This window comes from Pongo pygmaeus, chromosome 9, assembly GCF_028885625.2.
Source record: "Pongo pygmaeus isolate AG05252 chromosome 9, NHGRI_mPonPyg2-v2.0_pri, whole genome shotgun sequence".
In the NCBI taxonomy this organism is placed as follows: Eukaryota; Metazoa; Chordata; class Mammalia; order Primates; family Hominidae; genus Pongo; species Pongo pygmaeus.
The window spans coordinates 451,668-474,229 of record NC_072382.2 but is presented as its reverse complement, the minus strand read 5'-3'; the positions used below and the strand labels follow the sequence as shown (position 1 = coordinate 474,229).

General features: G+C 63.2%; 3 protein-coding genes and 1 long non-coding RNA gene across 21 annotated transcripts in view; 2 read left to right on the top strand and 2 right to left on the bottom strand.

The window, feature by feature from the left end:
* Positions 1-1,157, bottom strand: part of PHRF1 (PHD and ring finger domains 1) — a 36,747-nt gene extending 35,590 nt beyond the window's left edge. For 3 of the 10 annotated variants that reach the window (XM_063670640.1, XM_054437676.2, XM_063670639.1), the window contains exon 1: positions 753-1,100. The gene's annotated coding sequence lies outside the window, so the exon portion shown is untranslated. Of the gene's footprint in view, positions 1-752 lie in introns of all 10 variants that reach the window. The other 7 variants (XM_054437674.2, XM_063670641.1, XM_054437675.2 and 4 more) reach the window with 5 other exon arrangements.
* Positions 1,158-8,872: 7,715 nt separating this feature from the next.
* Positions 8,873-10,332, top strand: LOC134740228 (uncharacterized). The gene is made up of 2 exons (XR_010127525.1): positions 8,873-8,972; positions 9,472-10,332. It is a non-coding gene; the product is annotated as an uncharacterized LOC134740228 (long non-coding RNA).
* A 3,099-nt stretch (positions 10,333-13,431) lies between these two features.
* RASSF7 (Ras association domain family member 7) lies at positions 13,432-20,891 on the bottom strand. 5 transcript variants are annotated; one of them, XM_054437665.1, is made up of 6 exons: positions 20,767-20,891; positions 19,027-19,138; positions 15,471-15,596; positions 14,587-15,284; positions 14,134-14,262; positions 13,432-14,055 (listed from the first exon to the last, which is right to left on the bottom strand). In XM_054437665.1, exons 2-6 carry the CDS (start codon positions 19,031-19,033, stop codon positions 13,807-13,809), a joined length of 1,209 nt encoding a protein of 402 aa, XP_054293640.1. In that variant the 5' UTR covers positions 19,034-19,138; positions 20,767-20,891; the 3' UTR covers positions 13,432-13,806. The 5 variants fall into 5 exon arrangements, with proteins under 5 accessions (XP_054293640.1, XP_054293644.1, XP_054293642.1 ...); XM_054437669.2 differs by lacking the exons at positions 19,027-19,138; positions 20,767-20,891 and adding an exon at positions 16,330-16,463 and having other exon boundaries at positions 13,432-13,894; positions 13,974-14,055; XM_054437667.2 differs by lacking the exons at positions 19,027-19,138; positions 20,767-20,891 and adding an exon at positions 16,330-16,463.
* Positions 16,561-22,533, top strand: LMNTD2 (lamin tail domain containing 2). 5 transcript variants are annotated; one of them, XM_054437660.2, is made up of 13 exons: positions 16,561-18,483; positions 18,556-18,726; positions 19,087-19,174; positions 19,294-19,449; positions 19,694-19,762; positions 19,847-19,935; positions 20,237-20,499; positions 20,746-20,842; positions 20,959-21,142; positions 21,219-21,338; positions 21,405-21,601; positions 21,832-22,030; positions 22,383-22,533. In XM_054437660.2, exons 1-13 carry the CDS (start codon positions 18,302-18,304, stop codon positions 22,512-22,514), a joined length of 1,947 nt encoding a protein of 648 aa, XP_054293635.2. In that variant the 5' UTR covers positions 16,561-18,301; the 3' UTR covers positions 22,515-22,533. The 5 variants fall into 5 exon arrangements, 4 of the variants coding, with proteins under 4 accessions (XP_054293635.2, XP_054293638.2, XP_054293634.2 ...); XM_054437661.2 differs by having other exon boundaries at positions 16,563-18,483; positions 18,574-18,726; XR_008492254.2 differs by having other exon boundaries at positions 21,219-21,581; positions 22,383-22,516.
* Positions 22,534-22,562: the final 29 nt, after the last annotated feature.

Genomic DNA, 22,562 nt, shown 5'->3' with positions numbered 1-22,562 from the left:
AGAGAGATCAAGTATGCCAAACCCGAAGTCAAACCTCAGCTCGGCCTCAAAGCCTGTCCAGTGACCACTGGCCAGAACGTGGTTCACCCAGCTGACTGCTGTTCTGCTGTTGTCGAAACAAGTAAAGCACATAACTCCGAAAAAGGAGTAACATAAGCCTCGTCAAAAGGAGCATGGTAGGAATCGGGGCTGGCGCGGATCCCCGGCCGCCGGCTCTGCCCCTCCCCGGCTGTGTGGCGCTGGCCAGTTACTTAGCCTTTCTGGGCTCCAATCCCCTCATCTATAAAACGGGAACAATGCCTACTCCTGAGAAGCTGTTGGGAAGACTGCAAGAGTTAAGGAATAGGAAAACCGCCAGCCACACAGGCCTGTGGACATGCAGACAAAGCCAGAAGCCCACGAAGGCAACCATGCACAGCGGCTGGAAACAAGGCAGCGAAGTCACAGCTCTCTCCCAAACGCGGCAGGGCGGACTCGCAGGGGGCATGGGCGTGGGTGCCACAGAACGAGGCGGGTGGGCTCTCGCCGCGTTCTCGCAAGCCCGGGACGTCCGCCCGCAGGCCACGGGCCTCCCAGTCTCGGAGGGACCTCCCGGCGCGCGCGCGCGCGCCTGCCCGCCCTCCCGGCCCGCGGCCAGCGCGGCGCAGGCCTCGCCCCACGGTGCAGGCCGCAAACAAAACGCGTGGCGCCCACAGGCGGCCCGCGGCCCGGAAAAGCAGGGACCCCAGGGCCGGCGCGGCCGCCGCACTTACCCGTAAACCTCGCGTCCCGCAGCCGCTCGCGAGCGCTCGCCGCCGCGGCCCGACCGAGAGTCGCTACTAGGCCCAGCCGCCGCCGCCGCCGCCTCCGCCGCCGCCGCCGTGCGCTCTTCGACCCGGAAGTGCACGGCGCCTCTTCCGGGCCCCTCCGTCCTGCCCGTTGACTGGAACCACTGAGACCAGAGCGGGAAAGAAATGACTGAAGTGAGGAAGGTGCCACTCCTTGCAGCCGGGGGTCTCGAGGCGTTCAAACGGCCTCCCTTCCACCTTGGAAACACTGTTTAATGCAAGACTACCGCCCGGGGAGACCAGTATCCTGGAAGAGCTCGTACTGTTTAACCCGCGACCGTGGGCTGGTCCAGGCCGTCCCCCCAGCGGCCGGGACAGCTGGTACCGCCCGGATCTCCGCCCACCGCCCAGAGCGAATGGGAGCTGCTTCCTGTACGTCAGCTCCGCCCCCACGCCCGCAGCCCCGTCCCTCCTCGGGCCCGCAGCCCCGCCCCCACCCCGCAGCCCCGCCCCGCCTCGCGCCCGCAGCTCCGCCCCCACGTCCGCAGCTCCGCCCCCACGTCCGCAGCCCCGCCCTGCCTCGGGCCCACCGCCCCACGGCCCCGCCCCCTCCCTCCCAGCCCCGCCTCGCGCCCGCTGCTCCGCAGCCCCGCCCCCACCCTCGCAGCCCCGCCCCACGTCCGCAGCCCCGCCCCCCCGCCCGCAGCTCCTCCCTAGCCCCGCGCGCGGCTGGAGCACCTGGGGAAGGACAGTCCTGGCGTCCCTGCTACCAGCGCCGCGCTCCTCTGACCAAACACTGCCGGAGCCCTCCGTGAGCCGGCTATTCCAGCCTAGCTCCGCGTCGGCCCGTCCCGCAGCAGGCGCGGTGAATCGTGCGCGCTGGCGGACCAGGCGGGCTCGGCAGGACGCGGCTGTGCCGTCCCGTGTGGATTTGGCTCCGGGTCGTCCTGAGGATGCCGCGCAGAAGCCGTCTGGGCCTCGGGACGCAGGCCTGCGTGGCTGCAGCGCACCAGGGGAGGCTCCGGGGATCCCGAGCAGGCGCGGACTCGCGAGACCCCCTGGCCGCTCTGCGGGGAGCGCTGGGGAGGCGTCCGGAGCGGGCGCCAGAGACCCGCGGGCTCCCCGTGCAGGGGCTGCCTGGGCTGGGGCCCGGGTGGGTCTGCGCAGGTGTGGGAAGTGCCCGCTCCCGGTAGATGCTGAAGGCGGAGTTGCCAGGATTTGCTGAGGACATTTGGAGAAATGAGGCGGGGAAGGACGAGCTTGAGAAGCGACGACGGAGAGACGGGGAAGACGGGGGAGGCCTGAGCGCGGGCTGGCATGGCTGGGGAGGTTGTGCACTGCCCAAGGATGCTCACTGAGGAGAGTCTTCACGTCTCATCGTGGGTGTCTGTGTTTATTATGACAACTACCAGCAGCCCCCGAGGAGCAGCGACAGATGGAGGTCGGGGGCTCCAAGCTGACCACAGGCGGTCGGTCCTCCTTTCCAGGAGCCTCAGCGTGTGTGTCCGCAGGTGCCCCTTTATCTAGCGCCCTTGGGGGAATGGGACGTGTCAGAGGAGATGCAGTGGGCAGAGGCTGCACTGGATGAAGAAAACTATGTGGGAATCGCATGTGGGGTGTGGCTGGGGACCAATGCCTGAACCCTGGGACTCCAACTTGAAGAGGTTTGGAATCTGCAAAAGAGACCAGGAAGGGGCACAGGGGTGCTAGGGGTGGGGGCTGGAGGACAAACCAGGAGAGGCGCTTCTGGAAGCCAGGAGGGCGTGCACACACATCCGGGGGAGGGACCCTGGGTGCAGCAGGGTGGGTCACTGCGACTCACAGAGGGCCAGCAGCGCTGGGGCCAGGGGCTGGAGTTTGGAGAGTGAGCAGAGAGCACGCAGGGGCTGTGAACACCAGCTTCTCTTTCAGGTCGATTTGCTGCAAAGGGGAAGGTAAAGGTGGAGGTAACTAAGGAGCAGGGCAAGAGAGGGGTGTGGTTTTCTGTAGGGTCCAGCCCTACGGGGGCTTAGCGGGTGTTCTCCCCGTGTGCAGAGACCAGAGATTGTAATAAAGACACGAGATAAAGAGCAGCTGGGCCTGGGGGATCACTACCATCAAGACGTGGAGACCGGTAGTGACCCTGAGCACCTGGGTGCGCTGATATTTATTGCATACAAGACAAGGGGGCAGGGTAAGGAGAGTGAATCTTCTAAGTGATAAGGTGAAGCAAGTCACGTGATCATAGGACAGGGGGCCCTTCCCTCTTAGGCAGCCGAAGCAAAGAGAGAAGGCAGCGTATGTCAGCATTTTCTTCTCTGCACTTATAAGAACGATCAAAGACTTTAAGACTTTCACTATTTCTTCTACCGCTATCTACTACGAACTTCAAAGAGCAACCAGGAGTACGGGAGGAGCATGAAAGTGGACAAGGAGTGTGACCACTGAAGCACCACAGGGAGGGGTTTAGGCCTCCGGATGACTGCGGGCAGGCCTGGAGAATATCCAGCCTTCCACAAGAAGCTGGTGGAGCAGAGTGTTCCCTGACTCCTCCAAGGAAAGGAGACTCCCTTCGCGGTCTGCTAAGTAACGGGTGCCTTCCCAGGCATTGGCGTTACCGCTGGACCAAGGAGCCCTCAAGCGGCCCTTATGTTGGCGTGACAGAGGGCTCACCTCTTGCCTTGTAGGTCACTTCTCACAATGTCCCTTCAGCACCTGACCCTACACCCGCCGGTTATTCCTAGGTTATATTAGTAATGCAGCAAAGATTAATATTAAAAGCTAATGACTAATGTTTATAATAATGATTGATAATTGTCCATGAGCATCTCTGTATCTAATTCGTATTAGGACTATTCTTATTCTATTTTGTTTATTATACTGAAACAGTTTGTGCCTTCAATCTCTTCCTTCGGCACCTAGGTAATCTTTCGCCCACAGTTTTCTGTTTGCAATGGGAGAAATAACAGGCACTTATGGGTTCTGAAAATGCCCCTAAAGGAAGGAGGAGTGGATGGTGCCGACCACTGAGGACTCTGGAGCAATCTACTCTCGGTGGGCCGGAGGGGCTGGGTGTCACGGCGGTCACCCAGGCCAGCCACCTGAACTCACGCACTTCAGTCCGTTTCTCAACCTCTGTGTGCCTCCATGTCCTTGGCTGTGAAACAGGAATGTGGGTGCTCATGCCTACCTCTTAGGTCATTGTGAGGACAAGATAGGTATGCCTCAGGTGGGGTCCAGTGTGATCAGCAGGCTGGGGGACCGCCCTCTGCCCTGCACCAGGCACCTCCCCTACCTTTGCATGTGCCACATGCCTGCCTGCTGGACACTAGATGCAGGGGCATCCACAGACACGCCGAGGCTCCTGGGAAGGAGGACGGGATGCCTGGGGGGCTGCTGGTAATTGTCATAATAAACACATGCACCCCTGTTATCCCAGCACTTTGGGAGGCCACAGTGGGAGGATCACTTGAGCCCAGGAGTTCCAACCTGGGCAACGTGGTGAGATTTCCTCTCTACAAAAAATTTTTAAAAATTAGCCTGACATGGTAGTGCACACCTGTAGTCCCAGCTACTCGGGAGGCTGAGGTGGGAGGATTGCTTGAGACCAGGAGGTTGAGGCTGCAGTGAACCTCGATGGCACCACTGCACGCAGCCTGGGTGACAGAGTGAGACCATGTCTCAAAAACAATAAAGCTGGGCACGGTGGCTCACACCTGTAATCCAGCACTTTGGGAGGCTGAGGCAGGAGGATCACCTGAGGTCAGGAGTTGGAGACCAACCTGGGTAACATGGTGAAACCCCATCTCTACTAAAAATACAAAAATTAGCTGGGCATGGTTACGCGTGCCTGTAGTCCCAGCTACTGGGGGGCTGAGGCAGGAGAATGTCGTGAACCTGGGAGGCAGATGCTGCAGTGAGCCGAGATCGCGCCACTGCACTCCAGCCTGGGCGACAGAGCGAGACTTTGTCTCAAAAACAAATAAATGAATAAATAAACACCAGGCGCGGTGGCTCACACCTGTAATCCCAGCACTTTGGGAGGCCGAGGCAGGCGGATCACGAGGTCAGGAGATCGAGACCAACCTGGCTAACATGGTGAAACCCCGTCTCACTAAAAAAAAATACAAAAAATTAGCTGGGCGAGGTGGCAGGCGCCTGTAGTCCCAGCTACTCGGGAGGCTGAGGCAGGAGAATGGCATGAACCCTGGGGGGCGGAGGCTGCAGTGCCGAGATCACACCACTGCACTCCAACCTGGGCGACAGCGAGACTCCATCTCAAAAAAATAAAAAATAAAAAAATAAACACACACATCCACATGGAGACATGAAGGATGTCCTCAGTGAGCATAATCCTTGGTCAGTGCACAACCAACCCAGGTATGCCAGACAGCACTCAGGCTCGGGTGTGAGAAGTGTCTCCAGGCAGCTGCCCAGAGCCAAACTAGGCCCAAACTGTGCATAGGTGGTACTTGAGAGCACAAGAGCACGGGCACATACCAATACCTCCAACCTACTGATTCCCGCCCCCACCTCTACCCACACACCTGACATAAAATGACTCCTTACCTGCTCACATGCGGATAGATGCCTCACACACCAGCAGGCAGACACCTCCTGTATACAGCCCCCTCATCAGTACTGTCACCTCCCCTGCACGCTGACAGGTCACCCCCCAACCCCCATCACCTGCTAGTGTCAGTGTGCACACATGTGCATCCTACCCACACAGCCTCACACAGACCTGTACTCTGAGGCTCCGGCCAGATTCCTGGTTGACACTGTCATGTGCTGCCCCTGCCCCTTGCAGACACAAGCATGGCATGCATGCTCCTGGTGTGCACAGGAGGATGGAGCTGGGCTGGGAGCTCCCTTGCTTCTGTCCTGCCCAGGCCAGCTTATCCCGGAGGGCCTAGGCCAGCCTCTCCCGGAGGGCCCAGCCCAGGCCCTTCCCACCCCTGCCCCCCCACCCCGCCATCAGGTCTGTGTGCACATACAGATCTTGGTGGGCGATGAGCCCAGTCATCACCCCCTGCTGAGACCCATCCCACTCCCAGCAGCAGGGGAGCCCCAGAGCCAGGTGGATGCCTGGGGGAGGCAGGGGCAGGGGTGGCTGGAGGAGATGGGTGGGGTGAAAACAAAGGAGTCAAAACTCTCAGAGCTGGGGGAGGGACAGGCAGGGCTGCATTCTCTACCTAGGGAAGGCAGGTGTCTGTGTGTCCCAGGGCTGTCATATCAAACGGCCACAAACCAGGGCCCTTAGACAACAGAAAGGCATTCTCTCAGTCTGGAAGCCAGCAGTCTGAGATCCAGGCTGGCAGGGCCACCCTCCTTGTTGAGGATATGGGGAGATCCTTCTCCCAGCTTCATCTCCAGGCGTTCCTTGGCTATGGCTTCCTATGGCCTCCCTCTGTGTCTGTGTCTCTTTTCTCTTTCTCTCTTTTTTTTTTTTTTTTTTAAGACAGAATCTTGCTGTCACCCAGGCTGGAGTGCAGTGGTGCAATCTCTGCTCACTGCAGGCTCCGCCCACCAGGTTCACGCCATTCTCCTGCCTCAGCCTCCCGAGCAGCTGGGACTACAGGCGCCCGCCACCACGCCCGGCTAATTTTTTGTATTTTTAGTAGAGACGAGGTTTTGCCGTGTTAGCCAGGATGGTCTCGATCTCCTGACCTCGTGATCCGCCTGCCTCGGCCTCTCAAAGTGCTGGGATTACAGGCGTGAGCCACCGCGCCAGGCCTTTTTTTTTTTTTTTTTTGTGACGGAGTCTTGCTCTGTTGCCCAGGCTGGAGTGCAATGGCGTGATCTCGGCTCACCTCAACCTCCACCTCCCAGGTTCAAGTGATTCTCCTGTCTCAGCCTCCCGAGTAGCTGGGATTACGGGCATGCGCCACCACGCCCGGCTAATTTTGTATTTTTAGTAGAGACGGGGTTTCTCCATGTTGATCAGGCTGGTCTCGAACTCCTGATCTCAGGTGATCCACCCTCCTCGGCCTCCCAAAGTGCTGGGATTACAGGCGTGAGCCACCACGCCCGGACTTCTCTCTCTTTTTTTGTGTTGTTTGTTTGTTTGAGACAGAGTCTTACTCTGTTGCCCAAGCTGGAGTGCAGTGGCGTGATCTCAGCTGCCAACCTCCCAGGTTCAAGCGATTCTCCTGCCTCAGCCTCCCAAGTAGCTGGGATTACAAGCTCACACCACCACGCCTGGCTAATTTTTTTGTATTTTTAGTAGAGATGGGGTTTCACTATGTTGGCCAGGCTGGCCTCAAACTCCTGGCCTCAGGTGATCTGCCCACCTCGGCCTCCCAGACTGCTGGGATTACAGGCTTGAGCCACCGCACCCGGCCTGTTTTCCCTGTCTTTTATAAGGACACTGATCATTGGATTTAGGGCCCACCCAGGTAGTCCAGAATGATCTGGTTTCAAGATGTTTCCCTTAATGACATCTGCAAAGATGCTTTCTCCCAGTGAGGGCACATTTAGAGGGCTTGGGTATTAGGATGTGGATATATCTTCTTTTTGGGGGGGACCATCCCACTCACTACAGATGCTGAGAAAGGGTGCCTGTGAAATTGGCAGGACTGGGGGCAGAAGTGGGTTCACGTCAACAGGGCACAACAGGAACACACAGCTGCCCTGTCCTCTTGCCCCTTCTTGTCCCCTAGTCTGGCTGCCCTAGGAGCCTCTGCCCTGCCATGAAGACGTGGCCCTTCTCAGGGATCCCACTGACTCTTAGAGGCTCCTTCACGACCCACAGGATCGAGGTCTTGCTGACCCCTGACCCCCAATAGAACTGAGTGGCTCCGTGCTCCCCTGTGCACCTTCTCCATCTACAGGCAGCCAGAGGTGCAAGGAGCCACTCGGTTCTATTGGGGGCCAAGGGTCAAGGGGTCAGCAAGACCTCGGTCATGTCTTGCTGATCATGTCTGAGTCACCCCAGACTCTGCATCTGAATTTTTGTCCCCAGCCTTCAAGCCCCTGAGGACACGGGCTGGTTCGGAAGCTCCCTGGGGCCCCAGCGCTTCGCCGCTGGGGTTGGGGCACCAGGCAGGCTGCGGCCCAGGCCTGCGCGGATGCCGATGCAGGGAGACCATGGGGCCAGGGGAGGACAAAGAGCAGGGCGGTGAGTTTAGGGTCAGGGACCAGGGTAACAGTGCCAAGGGGGGCCGACGGCCAAATCTCCTTTGGCTGCCACTTTGGGGCCCCACCCCAGAGTCCGATACTTCCACGTCTCAAGCTGGCCCTGCGAGTCCTAACGAAGGTTAAACCGTTAAGGCTCCTTTGATTTTACACCTTTTCAGCGCACAGAGAGGATTCTCTGGCCTTGTCCCCTCAAAGACCGGCACAGGGGGGCGAGGACCCCCGAGCCTCTTGCGGCACCCCCTCCAGGCTCCAGAGGCTTCCGCGGAGACAGAGCGCGCAGGAGGGACCCAGAGCCCCCAAGGGCGCCCCGGGGGGGTCGCCAGGCAAACCAGGCAGAGCCAGAGCCCCCTCCTCGCCAGCCGGACGGACCCGGGCGTCCTTTGGGGACCCCAGGCCGCCCGAGGGGTGGTGCGTGCGTCTCGAGGACGCCGTGTCCGGGCCCGCGCAGGCCCCTCCGGGTCACGGCCTGGGATACGTGCGCCGGGCGCCCAGCGGGTTCGGGGGGGCGGCCCGTGGGACGCGGGTGCGGGGCACGGAGGCGGCCGGGTCGTACCACCGCGCCGCGGGGAGAAGGGCAGCTCCCAGACGGCCCTGCCGCCCCACGCACACCCGCGAGCGGAGGACCCGTCGGCAGGCTGCGCCCCACGCCCAGCCCGGAAGCCCCGCGAGCCCGGGCCATACCACCGCGCGGCGGGAGGAGGACCACCTCGGGCCGTACCATCCGCCCGGCCGGGGGACGCGCCCTGGCCCCGCCGCGCCCTCGCAGCTGGCGCCCCGCAGGCCCCGCCCGGCAGGTGCCGCCCCTCCCCGGGCCGACGTGCAGAAAAGAACGCGCCTGCCTCGCCCGCGAAGGGCCGCGCGGCGGTGGGCGGGGCGTCGCGAACCCCCCTCGCGCCCACTGGCTGCGTTGCGGTAGGGCGGGCCCGGCTAGGCCGACCATTGGCTGAGGGACCAGGTCATTTGCATACGGGGCTGGGCGTGTAGCGGCGGGGCCCGGGGCGGGTCGGGCCGGGGGGCGAGAGGGTGCCCGCGGCCGCAGCTGAAGTTGGGCCGAGAGCCGGCGACGGCCCCGCGCCGGGGTCGCAGGTGACGCGCGAGGGATCCCAGGTTGGCGGGCGGGGCGCCTCTCAGAGGCCGCCCTCCCGCGGGAGCTGCGGGGGGTCGGGCTGGGCAGGGGCGGCGGGGCTCGGACGCCCAAGTTGGAGGGGACGGGGGTGGGGTCGATCCCTCCGCCCGCCCACCCGGCAGTCCCTCCAGGCGCAGGGCAGCCCCTGCCCACCGCACACTGCGCTGCCCCAGACCCACTGTGCGTGTGACAGCGGCTGATCTGTGCCTGGGCAGCGCGACCCTCCTGGCCCCGTGTCCCGGGTCTGGCGGGCAGGCGAGCGGCCACACGGGGACTCGAGGACAGCTGGATACCGTGGGGAGGGGGTGCCCTATGGACGGGGTGTGCCTGTCTGGCCAGCAGGGACGGCGGGTGGGGGGAAGCGAAATCATTCGGGGGCTTTGCTGCCCTCCGCTTGCTGCGGCTGAAGCTGGGCCAGATACCCTCTTGGAGGGAACTTTCTTTTCCTTGTGTGTCCAGGGTACCAGTGTGCGGAGTTCCTGTTGCTAAGCTGAAGGTGGCGCTGGGCAGGCACAGGTGTTGTGGTCATATCTTCAGCCAACAGGACCATCCTCCTGAGGGCCACCTCTGGGGACTTCCTACGGGAAGAGAGTGACAGATTTGGTGCTTCTTTGTGTTTCTGCCGCTTCAGTGGGGCCACTGTGGGAGACAGTGGGTGGACCCTCCAGCAGCCTGTCTGCTGAGCCTGCCTTCTCAAGTCCACTGTGAAAATCAGGACCGGGTCGTGTACAAGCCTACAGGCCCTGTCTCCCCTCCCCACACCTGCAGGAGTTGAGGGCTGCACCTGCTCGCTGGAGAGGGAGAGGCAGATTTAGTGGACGCCTGGCATGGACTCGGACTGGCCTTTGGAAGCTCCCTGTTCTGACGGGGTTGCCTGTCACCACTGCGAACTGAGGCTTGGCAGGACCTGCACCTGAGAAAGGCTGTGTGTGGTCTTGGGGTCCACACATGCAGAGCTGACTTACTGCCAGAGGGCGACTTACTGTGGGCCACCCTCAGTGAACCAGGGTGTCCTCAGCCGGCCCTACAGAGCACTTCTGTGCTGGGGATGAGTAGGAACTCTGGGCAAGGAGGGTCCCAGCACCGCCCCTCAGTACAGCCTGGCTCTGCCCTCTGCCTGTACTTATACCAGGTGGGATCCCTGCCCTGCATTCTCTGGGGATTGGCTGGGCTTAGGCTCACCCTGCTGTGGAGCTGGATGTTTTCAGGGAGCCCAGCCTTTCCTCATGTAAGCATAGTTCACAAGAGAGTTTTCAAAGTACAGTTTAAAACTCAAAAGTAAACTTTTCAGCAACTCAAAGGTTTGCTGAGGGATCTGAAGCACTCTGGGCACTTTTTGGGGCCATGGGATTTGGTTCACCTGAAACAGCCAGTGAGAGGCTGGGCACGGTGGCTCACACCCGTAATCCCAACACTTGGGGAGGCAGAGGCGGGTGATCGCTCACTTGAGATCAGGAGTTTAAGATCAGCCTGGGCAACATGGTGAAACCTCGTCTCAAAAATACAAAAATTAGCTAGGCATGGTGGTGGGCACCTGTAATGCCAGCTACTTGGAAGGCTGAGGCAAGAGAATCGCTTGAACCTGGGAGGTGGAGGTTGCAGTGAGATGAGATTACGCCACTGCAGTCCAGCCTGGGTGACAAGAGAGGCTCTGCCTCAAAAAAATAAAAAAACGAAACACCCAGTGAGGAGGAAGGCTCCTCGCCTTCCCCCTGCCAGAACATAGCTGGTGCTGGGACACCCTCTTGGTGAGGAAGAAGGCTGGTTAGCTTCATCAGAGCCAGCAGCAGCAGACCAGGGACGGGCACCTAGGCAGTGGCCTCAGAAGGAACAGGTGTTCCTCAAAAACAGACACAGGAACAGCATGGCGCATGCTCTGCCAGCTCCATGCCTCCTTCCCATTGTGGGGCTGGGGTATGTAGGGCAGAGCTCATGACCCCCGGGAGGACATGGGGGTGGGCTCTGGATGGCACCTGGCATTGCCCCCTGCTGCCCTATGTGATGGTGTGGAGGGCTGGTCACAGAGGTACGACCATCCCTCCAGAATGTGGGTGGGGGCTGTGGATGGAGGAGTAGGCCCCTCAGACCCCAGGCCTGCTGCCCAGGCACAACCCATTTGGCCTATGCATTCCAGGCTCCACCCCCTGTGACCCTGGGCTTAGCCCTTTCTGGGGCCACAGCTCAGGCAGGTCCAGGCCCCCAAGGACCTCCCAGGGACAGGCAGCTGTGAGCTGGGCACACAGGAGTGAGGTCAGGTGGGGGTTCCGGCTTGCTGACACCAGTGTTTGGAGCCTCCCGCTGCTGCCTGGCTTCCCTGCATTCCTTGTTCCCCGCCTCAGGCAAGAAAAAACCAAGCTGAGTTGCCTCTGCACCGTAGTGAGCTCCTGGTGGCCCTGGCCTCTGGGGAGCACTGTGGATGGCTTCCTTGTCCAAGTTCAGGCCTTCTTGTTCCCTTTGTGTGCTCCAGAGAAAGGGGGCAGCACCAGATCCAGATCCAGGGCCAACCAATAGAAAGCTGGGTCCATCCCAAACTCGCCCACTCTCAAAGCACAAAGACCCCATGATGTAGGGCAAGCTTGTCCAACTGTCAGCCCATGGAACAGCTTTGAATGCAGCCCAACACAAATCTATACATTTTCTTAAACATTGTGAGTTGTTTTTTGTTGTTGTTGTTTTGAGACAGTCTTGATCTGTCGCCCAGGCTGGAGTTAGTGGCCCAATCTCAGCTCACTGCAAGCTCCGCCTCCTGGGTTCACACTCTTCTCCTGCCTCAGCGTCCCGAGTAGCCGGGACTACAGGTGCCCGCCAACACGCCTGGCTAATTTTTGTATTTTTAGTAGAGATGGGGTTTCACCGTGTTAGCCAGGATGGTCTCGATCTCCTGACCTCGTGATCTGCCCGCCTCGGCCTCCCAAAGTGCTGGGATTACAGGCGTCAGCCACCGTGCCTGGCCAACATTGTGAGTTTTTTTTTACGATTTTTTTTTAAAGCTCATCAGCTATCGTTAGTGTATTCCATGTGTGGTCCAAGACAATTCTTCCAATGTGGTCCAGGGAAGCCAAAAGATTGGACACCCCTGACCTAGGGCACCCCCATCCTCTGCCTTCCCACGCATGGCTGTACCCAGGTGTAGGGGTCCTCCACATTCTGCTCAACACAAAAGATCTCCAACCCCAACCATGGCGCCTGGAGCTGGGAGTGTATGGCTCACCCTGAGAACCAGGAGAGGTGACAGCTAGCCCAAGGGCCCAGGCAGGGGCTGGGCTGTGGACACAATTTTTTTTTTTTTTTTTGGAGACAGAGTCTTGCTCTGTCATCCAGGCTGGAGTGCAGTGGCGTGATCTTGACTCACGGCAACCTCTGCCTCCCAGGTTCAAGTGATTCTCCTGCCTCAGCCTTCCAAGTAACTGGGATTACAGGTGCATGCCACCACGCCCAGCTCTTTTTTTTTTTTTTTTTTTTGACAGAGTCTCGCTCTGTCGCCCAGGCTGAAGTGCAGTGGCGCGATCTCGGCTCACTGCAAACTCAGCCCCCCAGGTTCATGCCATTCTCCTGCCTCAGCCTCCCGAGTAGCTGGGACTACAGGCACCCTCCACCACGCCCAGCTAATTTTTTGTATTTTTAGTAGAGACGGGGTTTCACCGTGTTAGCCAGGATGGTCTCGATCTCCTACCCTCGTGATCCACCTGCCTCGGCCTCCCAATGTGCTGGGATTACAGGCATGAGCCACTGCGCCCGGCCAGTTTTTTGTATTTTTAGTAGAGGCGGGGTTTCATCATGTTGGCCAGGCTGGTCTCAAACTCCCGACTTCAGGTGATCCGCCTGCCTCAGCTTCCCAAAGTGCTGGGATTACAGGTGTGAGCCACCGTGCCTGGCCACTGCCCCGAGTTCAAAGCTGCAAGCTCAGAGCAGACATTTCACACCCACCTGGGGAGGAGGAGGCAGCCCCTGCTCACTGATACCCATGCCCTTCCTGGGGTGGTGAAGCAGCCTGGGCCTGGCTGACCTGAGTCTGGGATCCACCCCCACAAGTTCTCAGTAAACCTGACGGGCGGGTCTAGCTTGTCCTGGCGTCCTCAGTTCCTGCCGCTGGCGGGGCACAGGCAACATGACAGGGAGTCAGGTGGGAGGGGGTCCAGACAAACACCTGGGACAGTCAGGCCAGGCTGAACCAGCAGGCCCACCAGGCTGGGGCCCTCACAGGAGAGCCCCTGGGATTAGGTGAGGCAGAGCAGATGGAATGTGGAGCTCAGGAAGCCCCAGCCCTGGGCCCTACTGAGCACGCTGAGGGACCCTATTCTCAGATACTCCAGCTGTGGTGAGCCCCAGGTGTCTCAGGGTACTGCTCAGTGGCACCCCGTGGAGGCTCAAGTTCAAGACCTCAGACTGTGCTCCGCGCAGTCTCCGCACACACTCAAGCCGCTTCGGGCAGTTTATTGAGGTTTTCACGTTGGGGTAGGGGAAGTGGCACACACATGCTCTTGCCGTGTACACACAATGAAGGACCTCTCCCGCAGGCAAGCACACGCCCACAGCTTGAGCACACCGTCCATGCATCTCCTGTCCCCAACAGGCAGTCGTGGCCTTTGGGGCCTGGCAAGTTCCGAGCTGGCTACGCCCCATGCTTCTCCAGGGTGCTGGCAGACCTGGCAAGGACTAGGGCAGTCCCCCACTGCACCCCCAGCTCCTGAGGCCAAACCCAGGGCTTTCACTGCGTGGGGGAGGAGCCTTCTGTGACCGCTGACTCTCCTTCTGTAGTCCAGGCAGGCTGGTCTTGCAGCCCTCACTAGGCTGTCACAGAGCCTGGGGCTGGGCTGCCAGAGGACACCACTCTGGGGCAGGAGCTGCTGCTACCTCCAGGAGTTCTGCGTCATGGGGGCCACTGCGGGAGGACACAGGCTGAGGTGGCTGCAGCCACAGGAGGGCCCGGTGCCCCAGGGGGAGGTGGGGCACAGACATACCCTCGGGGCCTAGGCTGGGCACCAGCATGGGACTCGGGGGGGTGCCCAGGAGGGACTCCTCTCTGGCTGGAGGCAGAGGGCCCTGTGGGTTGGGAAGTCAGCTCGGAGTGGGGCTGGGCCAGGTCCTCACCTCCCAGCCTCCCCCCAGAACCACTCCGACCTGAGTGCCAGGAGGGCCCCTGTCAGGCCGTGGGGGCGGTGGCAGTGCAGCCCCGGTCTGCTGGATGAACTGCTGCAGGTTGCACTGACGGAGCTCCCGGTTCAGCTCCTCCAGCTCCTGAGCCTGAGCCTGGGGGCACATGGGACTGTCAGGAGGCACAGCCACTGGGCTCCACGGCCCTCATGCTCCGGAGGGAGCACTCTCCCTGGTCGGGCCCTGTGACCCCCATATCTGCCCATGTTAGGGGTGCGGCAGTAACAGGGGATCAGGTCCCCGGGCTCACCTGCCTCCCGAGTCAGACCCTGTGACCCCCATATCTGCCCATGTCAGGGGTGTGGCAGTGACAGGGGATCAGGTCCGCGGGCTCATCTGCCTCCCGAGTCGGACCCTGTGACCCCCGTATCTGCCCATGTCAGGGGTGGGGGAGTGACGGGATCAGGTCCCCAGGCTCACCTGCAAGGCTCGCTCTGCAGCCTCCAGGGCCCGGCTCACCAGAGCCAGGCTGCCCTGCACCTCTGCACTCTGCCGCTCCTGAACAGCCAGGTCCTGGCGCAGGCGCTCAGTGGCAGATGCCATAGGTGAGGGGGGCCCAGGGGCCTCCGCTGCCAGCTGCAGCTCAGCCTCCAGGGCACGGGCCTGAGCGTCCAGGGCCTGCAGCCGGGCGGCATGCTCAGCAGTGGCCGCGCTTAGTGCCTGCAGGCGTGCCTGTCCCTCTTGCTCCCGGGCCTGCTCCCGGCGCAGCTCTTGCTCCCAGAAGGCCTCGTGGCCCAGCTCCTCAGCATTCCTCTGCACCCTGAGCTCCAGGCCGCGCAGGTCTGTGCAGCAGCCTGGTGTGGGTGTCACAGGGGCCGCAGGCCCAGGGGGTGAGAGGCTGGGGGCTGGCCCGGGGGTCAGTGTTTTGCGGGGCTCACAGCCCAGTGCAGCCCGTGGCTTTGCAGGGAGGCTGGCACGAATTGGGCAGCGTTCCGGGGGTGGACAGCTGTCTGAGGAGGGTCTCCCAGCCAGGCTGGGCCCTGTGCGCCTCAGGACAAACTGGACATCACTGGCGAACTGTCCACAGGTGGCTTGGGCGCCCACTGGGCACTCTTCTGGCAGCAGCTGCCGCTCCTTCTCCCTAAGCCGCTGTACAAGCACAAAGCGGCCAGTCTGGCCTGGAAGGAAGAGGAGAAGGTCAGCCTATGTTTCCCCGACTCTCTGTCCACCTGGCTTGAGGAGTTGGGGAGGACAAAAAAGATCAGCAACCAGCCCCACTTTCCTTGCGGGAGACCATGGGGCTGGACCACCAGGTCCCACTTCAGCTCTACCTGCCCGGCCTGCCTGACCCCAAGAAGACTCACCAATTGCTTGGGCTAGTGCGATGACCACTTCCTGGCAGGTGGTCTGCTCCGAGACTCCACAGACCACACGCTGGATGCCGTCCACCCACACCTTCAGCTCCATGGCCGACAGCCCCAACAACATGCCTGTTCCGTGGGGAGGGCGCAGACACAGGGTCAAGACCTGCCTACCCCTATCGCAGCCTGGTCCTCCTCTCCTCATTCTCCTGGCTTGCCCTAGAAACGGCTGGGCTGCCGCCCCTCCGCATGGGCCCCACCCTCCTGTGCCAGCCCCACCCGCCGGCCACACATTCCTGGGGTGGCGGTCCTCTGGAGCACGCATCCTCCCCCACTTCACCAGCTTCCTCTTGCCACGCTCGCACTCCCGGAACAAGGCGAATCATTAACCAGATCCACGATTTCCTGCCCGCCTCACCTGGCTCGGAGGACACTGCCCCCTCCCCGGGCGGCGCGGAGGCGCCCGCACGCCAGGCCCCGAGGCCGCCGCCATGGGAACGTCCCACCCCGACCTGCTCAGGCCGCAGAGGCGCTCGGGGTCGCGACCCAGACCTCGACCCTGCAGATGGAGCGGACTCCGGGTCTGAGCAGCCCCCGCCAGCCCGGGGAGCCCCGCCGCTGCCGCCCAATCGCTGCGATCGCCCCGAAGGTCCCGGTCCCCGCTGCGGGCACCGATGCCCGCGCCGCGACCCCAGCCTGGCGGGAGCCAGGACGTCCCCGCTCCGCAGGGCGGGCGCAGGTGCGGCACTGCCCCCGCCCTCCGTCCCGGCATCGCGGAAAACCCTCCCCAGTTGGAATCGGCGTCCGGCCGGCTCGAGGCGCGCCCCGCGCTCGGAAGGCCCCGGGACCCGGCACGGCTCACCTGGGCGCTCGCCAGCCTGGGGACCCGCTTGGGCGCCGCCGCAACCTGCCGCCCCCAGCGCCGCGGCGAGCCCCGGCCCCGCGCCCCCATTGGCCCGCGGTCCGCACGCCCCGCCCCCAGCACCCCTATTGGCTGCTCAGCGCGGGTGTTCCGCCCCCTCCCCCGCGCCCATTGGCTGCCTCTGTCTCGCCCCTCCCCGACCCATTGGCTCGTCGCCGCGCCCCGCCCCCCCAGAGACTACAGGTGTGGGCGGGTCGGAGGGAGGGGCCAAGCCGCAGTCCCCGCCCCCACCTCCCCCCCAACCGCGAACAACGCGGAAACGCGGTGGCTGCGGCCCGCGGGCAGGCGTCGGGGCAGGTGTCTGGCCCCGCTCCTGGGCCGACTTCCTCAGCAGCCTTCTAGTGTGGCGGGTTCCCGCCCAGGGAGGGTCTCTGGCTTGAGATCCCGCAACCCCCGCCTGCGTCCAGGGGCAGCGGGGCCAGCCCTTCCCCTCGCTTCCCGGGCCAGCCTTTGGGGCCTACCGCAGCGGCAGTAGCCTGGACGCGCAGGGGTCGCGGGGTCGCAGGGTCACCAGTCCCGGCGAGGGAGGTGGAGCTCTGGTGCGGGAGTTGCCCGCTCAGGAGAAGGCCCAGACTCTGACTGAGGCTCTTCTCCGACACCTTTCTGCCCCTTTTGGACACAGTGCCAGGCCTTGCACACAGTGAAGCTGGCTGGAAGCTCCTCCTCCACCCCCTACCCTACTGTCCCACCCAGGGCCCCGCAGCCTCGCGGTCAGCTGTGTGGGCCATTGATTGCCTGTTCTGCCCAGCTCAGAAAGAGTTGTGGGCGTGGAAGGGCCTCCTGCCCACCTGTCTCCTGTGCTCCCCTAGGGAGCCCTCACATAGCCGAAAGTTGCAGAGATGAAGGGTGAAAGTTGGAATGATTGGGTTTTGTGGGTCAGGTCTGTGACCTCGCTTTTCTCCTGGAGCAGAGGGAATACTTGTCATGGTAATGGGGTAGCCCAGAGGGTGTGGAGTTGGCTGGGAAAGGTGAGGCTTCAGTTTGGGGGTCAGGTAGGTGAGTGCCTGTCACTGAGGTCAAAGGAGCTGTGGGCTGGGCCTGGCAGTGGAGGCAGGTGCCTGTAGTCTCAGCAGTTCAGGAGGCGGAATTGGGAGGATCACTTGAGCCCAGGAATTTGAGGTTACTGTGAGCTGTGATCACACCAAAGCATTCCAGCCTGGACAGGGGAGCAAGACCCTGTCTCTAAAGAATTAATTATTAATTTAAAAACAGGCTGTGGGCAAGGGTGTACTATTGCCAGTTGGCGTTCAGCACAGTCCCCAGCTTGTCACTGTTACCTGTCGGCTTCCCCCACACACCCATGGCTATGCTGGGCTGGCTCACAGGCAGCAGTGCCCCCATATTTATCCCGCTGCTGCTGCCAGGCTAGGTAGGGGATGCTGGGGCCTCCCTCAGGGTGTTGGCCACTAAGTAGTCCCCCCGCTAAGCTGAGCAGTGGCTCAGCCTCTCACACCTCCTCCAGGCTGGGCTGGCCCAGAACTCACCCAGGGGCCTAGTCTGGGGTCTCCCTGGAGACTCCTGGTAACAAACAGCCCCACCACTTCTGGGTGCAGGTATCCATGGCAACAGTATAGAGCCCTTCCCTCCCAGGCCTGCTTGGAGGTCTGGGTTCAGGTGAGTGCTGGGGGTAGGGCCCTGAGCTGGGGGGACAAGAGAGACAGGAACAACACATCACAGGCAAAGGGCCAGCACCTGCGTAGCAGGGGGACACGCCAGGGACATGTCAGGTGGTGACCTGCTGCCGCAGCCTGGTCAGAAACACACAGGTGTGGACACCCACATGTGGGTCCCTTCAGAGAGCAATGCTCTGTGAGTAGTGGTGCCGCCTGTGCTGCTCCAACCTGTGTGGCCACACGAGGCGCACATGGCAGACGGGCCCCCCACCCCTCCCAGCTCCTGAAGAACATTGAGAATGGCCCCCAAGTCTGGCCAGGGGTTTGAAGAAGCCGAGGAAGAGGCTCTCCTGTCCCCTACAGAGCAAGAGTCCGTCAGTGGTCACCTGGGACCTCCAGCAGGTGCAGCCCCCGAGACTCCCACGTGCCTGCCAGACACCACGCCCCACCCCGCACCGGTGGTCTGTTCTGCCGACCCACAGTAAGGAGGGGAGGGAGGACTGGTGAGCCTCCTGGGCCAGGTGGCCAGGGGCCCGGCCTGAGTAAGCAGCAGGGTCTGCTGCTGCTGCAGGTTGGCTCTTGAGTCCCTGGACCCTCGCACACTGCGGCTGCTGTGGAGGCAGCGAGAACTGGAGATCCAGGCCTTGCGGTGGGCCGTCCAGAATGGCCAGGACGCCTGGCGCTGCCACATCCTGGAGGAGGTGGCGGGGCTTCCGCCCAAGAGGTCTGCAGCAGTCCCCAGCCCAACCCAACCCCGCCCTGTCCTCGCCCGGACTCCTGGTTTCTGTCTGACCCCAACCCCAACTGCTGAGTCAGATCCTTACCCTCATCCTTGCCCACGCTGAGCCTCTACCCTGATCCTAAGTTAACACGCTATAGCCTCAACCCTAACCCTGCGCATGTGGATGGGTGCTAGACCCTTGCCTAGACCAGCCAGAGGCTGGCCGGCCCCAGCGGGGCTGTACTGTGTGCCCTTGGGGCCAGGGTGGCAGTGGAGCCCCTCCTCCCCTCCTTCACCACTGACCTGACATTAGGAACCCCTGCCTGAGTGGGGTGGGGGCTGCTGAGGTCACCCCTCCTCCAGGAGCTCCCACAGTCAGGAGAAATTCCTGCAGAACCAGGTCCAGAAGCTGACCCTGGAGTTGAAGGAACAGAAGGAGCAAGCCCAGTGGGTGAGGCAGGGGTACAGGGAGTGGGCAGGGTCCTGGTGTTGGGGAGCCAGGCTGGGGCTGGCCTGGGGGCCTACTGCAGAAGACCCCCCCACCACCACCCACGGGCCCTCTCGGAGCAGGAGAAGGAGCACCTGGAGGAGCGGCTGCTGCAGACCACCCGCACGCTCCAGGAGGTGGAGGCCGAGCTACAGAACTTGCAGAAGTCCTGCCTCCTGCAGCTGGCCCGCTCCTCGTGGGTGGGCCGCATGCTACGATCCCAGACTGGCAGTGTGGAGGTGAGCCTGTTCCCCAAGCCCTCCTGCCCCAGGCTGCCCTCCCCAGCCCTCCCCCTCTCGTCGCGTGCCTCTGCTGGGGCGCCCTGGCCTGCCTGGAAGCCTGCCCTGCTCAGGCTGCCTCTGGAACTCTGGGCTCCAGCAGGGAGGAATCAGGAGGCCTCAAAGCACAGGTGAGGTCAAAGAGGAGAGGTGCTGTGGGGGAGCACCCAGCCCCTGCCCACTGGCCTCCGGTCCCCTCTTGCAGGTAGTGACGGCAGAGACTCTGATGGACCCAAGTGACCTCTCTGAAAACATTCAGGCCCCCACTGGGGAGGTGAGCTAGGCCTCCCACGTGTGTGGTCTAGGATCTGGAGCCTTGCGGGAGGGGAGGACCATGTGCCTCTTGCTTCCTGGCCAGGGCTTTCGGCTGGAGGACGTGGACTGGAACAGCATTGCCCACCGCTACCCCAACCTCTTCACCAGCATGGAGCCCAGCTCAAAGCAAAAGTAACTGCACAGAGCAGGGACTCCCCAGGGGCCAGAAGGGAGGGCTCACCTTGGCAGGTGAAGACCCAGGACACTCAAGGACCACTTAGTGTCCCTGGATAAGTCCCTTAAACCTTCCAATGCGCATTCTCTGATCTGTAGAATGCGTTGGGATTGAGGCGGCCATCACTGTCTTGCCATGAGCTGGGCCTGGGTACTGGGATGCAAGAGGGGCTCCCTGCTGCACTGCCTTGTGAGGCTGGACGGGGGCAGGGCTGGGGTCTGGAGCTGGAGTGGCCATCAAGCAGAGCGTGGTCCACAGGCAGCCCCAGCCCTGGCCACAGCTGGACACAGGGAGCTCAGAGTCCTCCAGAAAGCACTCCGAGCGGCATCACAAGACCGTGGAGTGGGGCTCCCTGCCCTGTCTGAACACCAGCAGCTCAGGGGGCGCTGACTCCGACTCCAGCATCTGCCGGCCAAGCCTGCCTTCCCTCGTGCAGGCGATAGGGCACACGCCCCGGGACCACCGCGCTTCCTCCGAGCAGGCGCTGGTGCAGGCCGGGAGCCACAGCAGGGACTCAGAAGGTGCAGTGGGGCCGGTCTCCCCTGGTTATCTTTTACCCACCCTCCACCCCCTCAGAGCTGTGATCTCACTCAGAGCCCTGGAGGTGGTCCTCCAGCCCCCAAGGTCCAGCCACCTTTCCTGCCCCATCTGACGCTGGCCCTGCTCCCCGCCCCGCCAGGCGCTGCAGGCCTGTTCTGGCCTCACAGGGAACATCCTGTGGGCACCCCATTGGAGGGTCCCCTCCCCAAAAGCGCTGCTCTCTCTAGATCTCCAGAAAACCCACTCACCCAGGCACGGCGATCCGGTCCTGTCGCCCCAGCCCTGCACAGACCCCGACCACTGGAGCCCGGAACTCCTGCAGAGGTAAGGGGCGAGCGACCCAGGCCTCCAGCGCCGGGCTGGAGCTGGTTTCCGGGCGGGGCGCGCAGCCGTGCGGGTGGACCCGCCGCATCTCCTTACGGCGTCTCCTCTCGTCCCAGCCCGACAGGCCTGAAGATCGTGGCTGTGAGCCGCCGGGAGAAGTTCGTCCGCATCTTCAACCCGTCGCAGGAGAGCACGGCCGACCTGAGCGGCATGGTGCTGAAGCAGCTGGTGCGCGGCTTCCCGGAGCGCCTGTACCGCTTCCCGCCGGGCACGCTGCTGGCCCCGCGGCACCACGTCACGGTGCGCCCCGGCCCGGGAGCCCGGCCCCGACGGCCCGGCCCGGCCGCCCCTCACCCGCCGCTCCGCGCCCTTCCAGGTCTGGGGCGAGGCGACCCGCAGCGCCAAGAAGCCGCTGTGCGCGTCCTCGGGCCGGGTGCCCGTTCCCCTCCTCTCCATCCGTGGCTGCGCGACGCTGCTCCTGAGCCCCAAGGGCGAGGTCGGTGCGGGCCCCCGGTGGGGCGGCCGGGGCTGGGGTGTGGGGGGTGACCGACGCGCCCCGCAGGTCCTCAGTGAGCACCGGATCCCACGCCGCGAGACTCCGGCCCCGAGGGTCTTCGCCGACGGCACCGACTTGTCCATCGACCGCTTCCCGCTCCCTGAGGCCGGGCCCGGCGCCGACACCCGCAAGCCGCCGCGCCCACCTCGACCCCTGCGCAAAGGCCGGGTGCGGGAGCCCCGGGTCAGTCGCCGGAGACCAGGGTGGGGACCGCAGGTCCCCGGGATCTGGCCTCCCTCCCCAGGCCCCGCCCCAGCAGAAACGGTCCCTCGCATCCCCGCGCTAGGACGGCCCCCAACTTCCCCAGGCCCCGCCCCGGCTGCCCCCTAGTCCTCCAGTACGCCCCGCGGCCCCTGCCCCGCCGCAGGCGCGGAGCCCTCTAGGGCCGCCTTTCCCGGGCCGGCCGCCGCCCTCACGACCCTCGCCCCACCAGGACGCGGGGCCTGCTGCCCCCAATGAGCTCGGGGAAGCTCTTCCACGAGCGGGAGGGGCCCGCGCGGCCCGAGACCCCGGAGATCCCCGCGCCGCAGCACCTGCCCGCCATCCCGGGTGACCCCACCCTGCCGTCGCCTCCCGCAGAGGCCGGGCTGGGCCTGGAGGACTGTCGGCTCCGGAAAGAGCACCGAGTTCGGGTGAGTGCGCGCTTGTGGACGCGCCCCCTCCTCTTCCTCTCCGTCCCCCTCCCCCTCCCCCTCGCTTCCCCCTCCCCCCTCTCCCCTCCCCCTCCTTTTCTCCCGTCCCCGCTCCTCTACTCTCTTCCCCTCTCCTCTTCTTCCCTCCCGTTCCCTCCCGTCTCCTCCCCGCTTTTCCTCCTCCCGTCAGCTCCCCTCCTCTCCCTCCCCTCTTCTCTCCTCTCCTCGTCCCCTCCCCTCCGCTCCCCTCCCCTCCTCTCTCCCCTCTCCTCCCCTCCGCTCCCCTCCCCTCCCCTCTCCCCTCCCGTCCCCGCCCCGCCCCGCGCGCCTCTCAGCCCCGGCCCCCCCCCAGGTGTGCCGGAAGAGCGTGGACCGTAGCTGCCCCCTGGTGGCCCTGTCGGTGCAGAGCACGGCGGAGAGCAGATTCGGCTTCCGCTTCCTCAGCTGCCTGCCGGTCACCGCGGACACCTGCCGCGGCGCCTAGGGGCGGAGGAGCGGGGCCCCTAGAGGTGGGACCGCGAGGGAGGGCGCG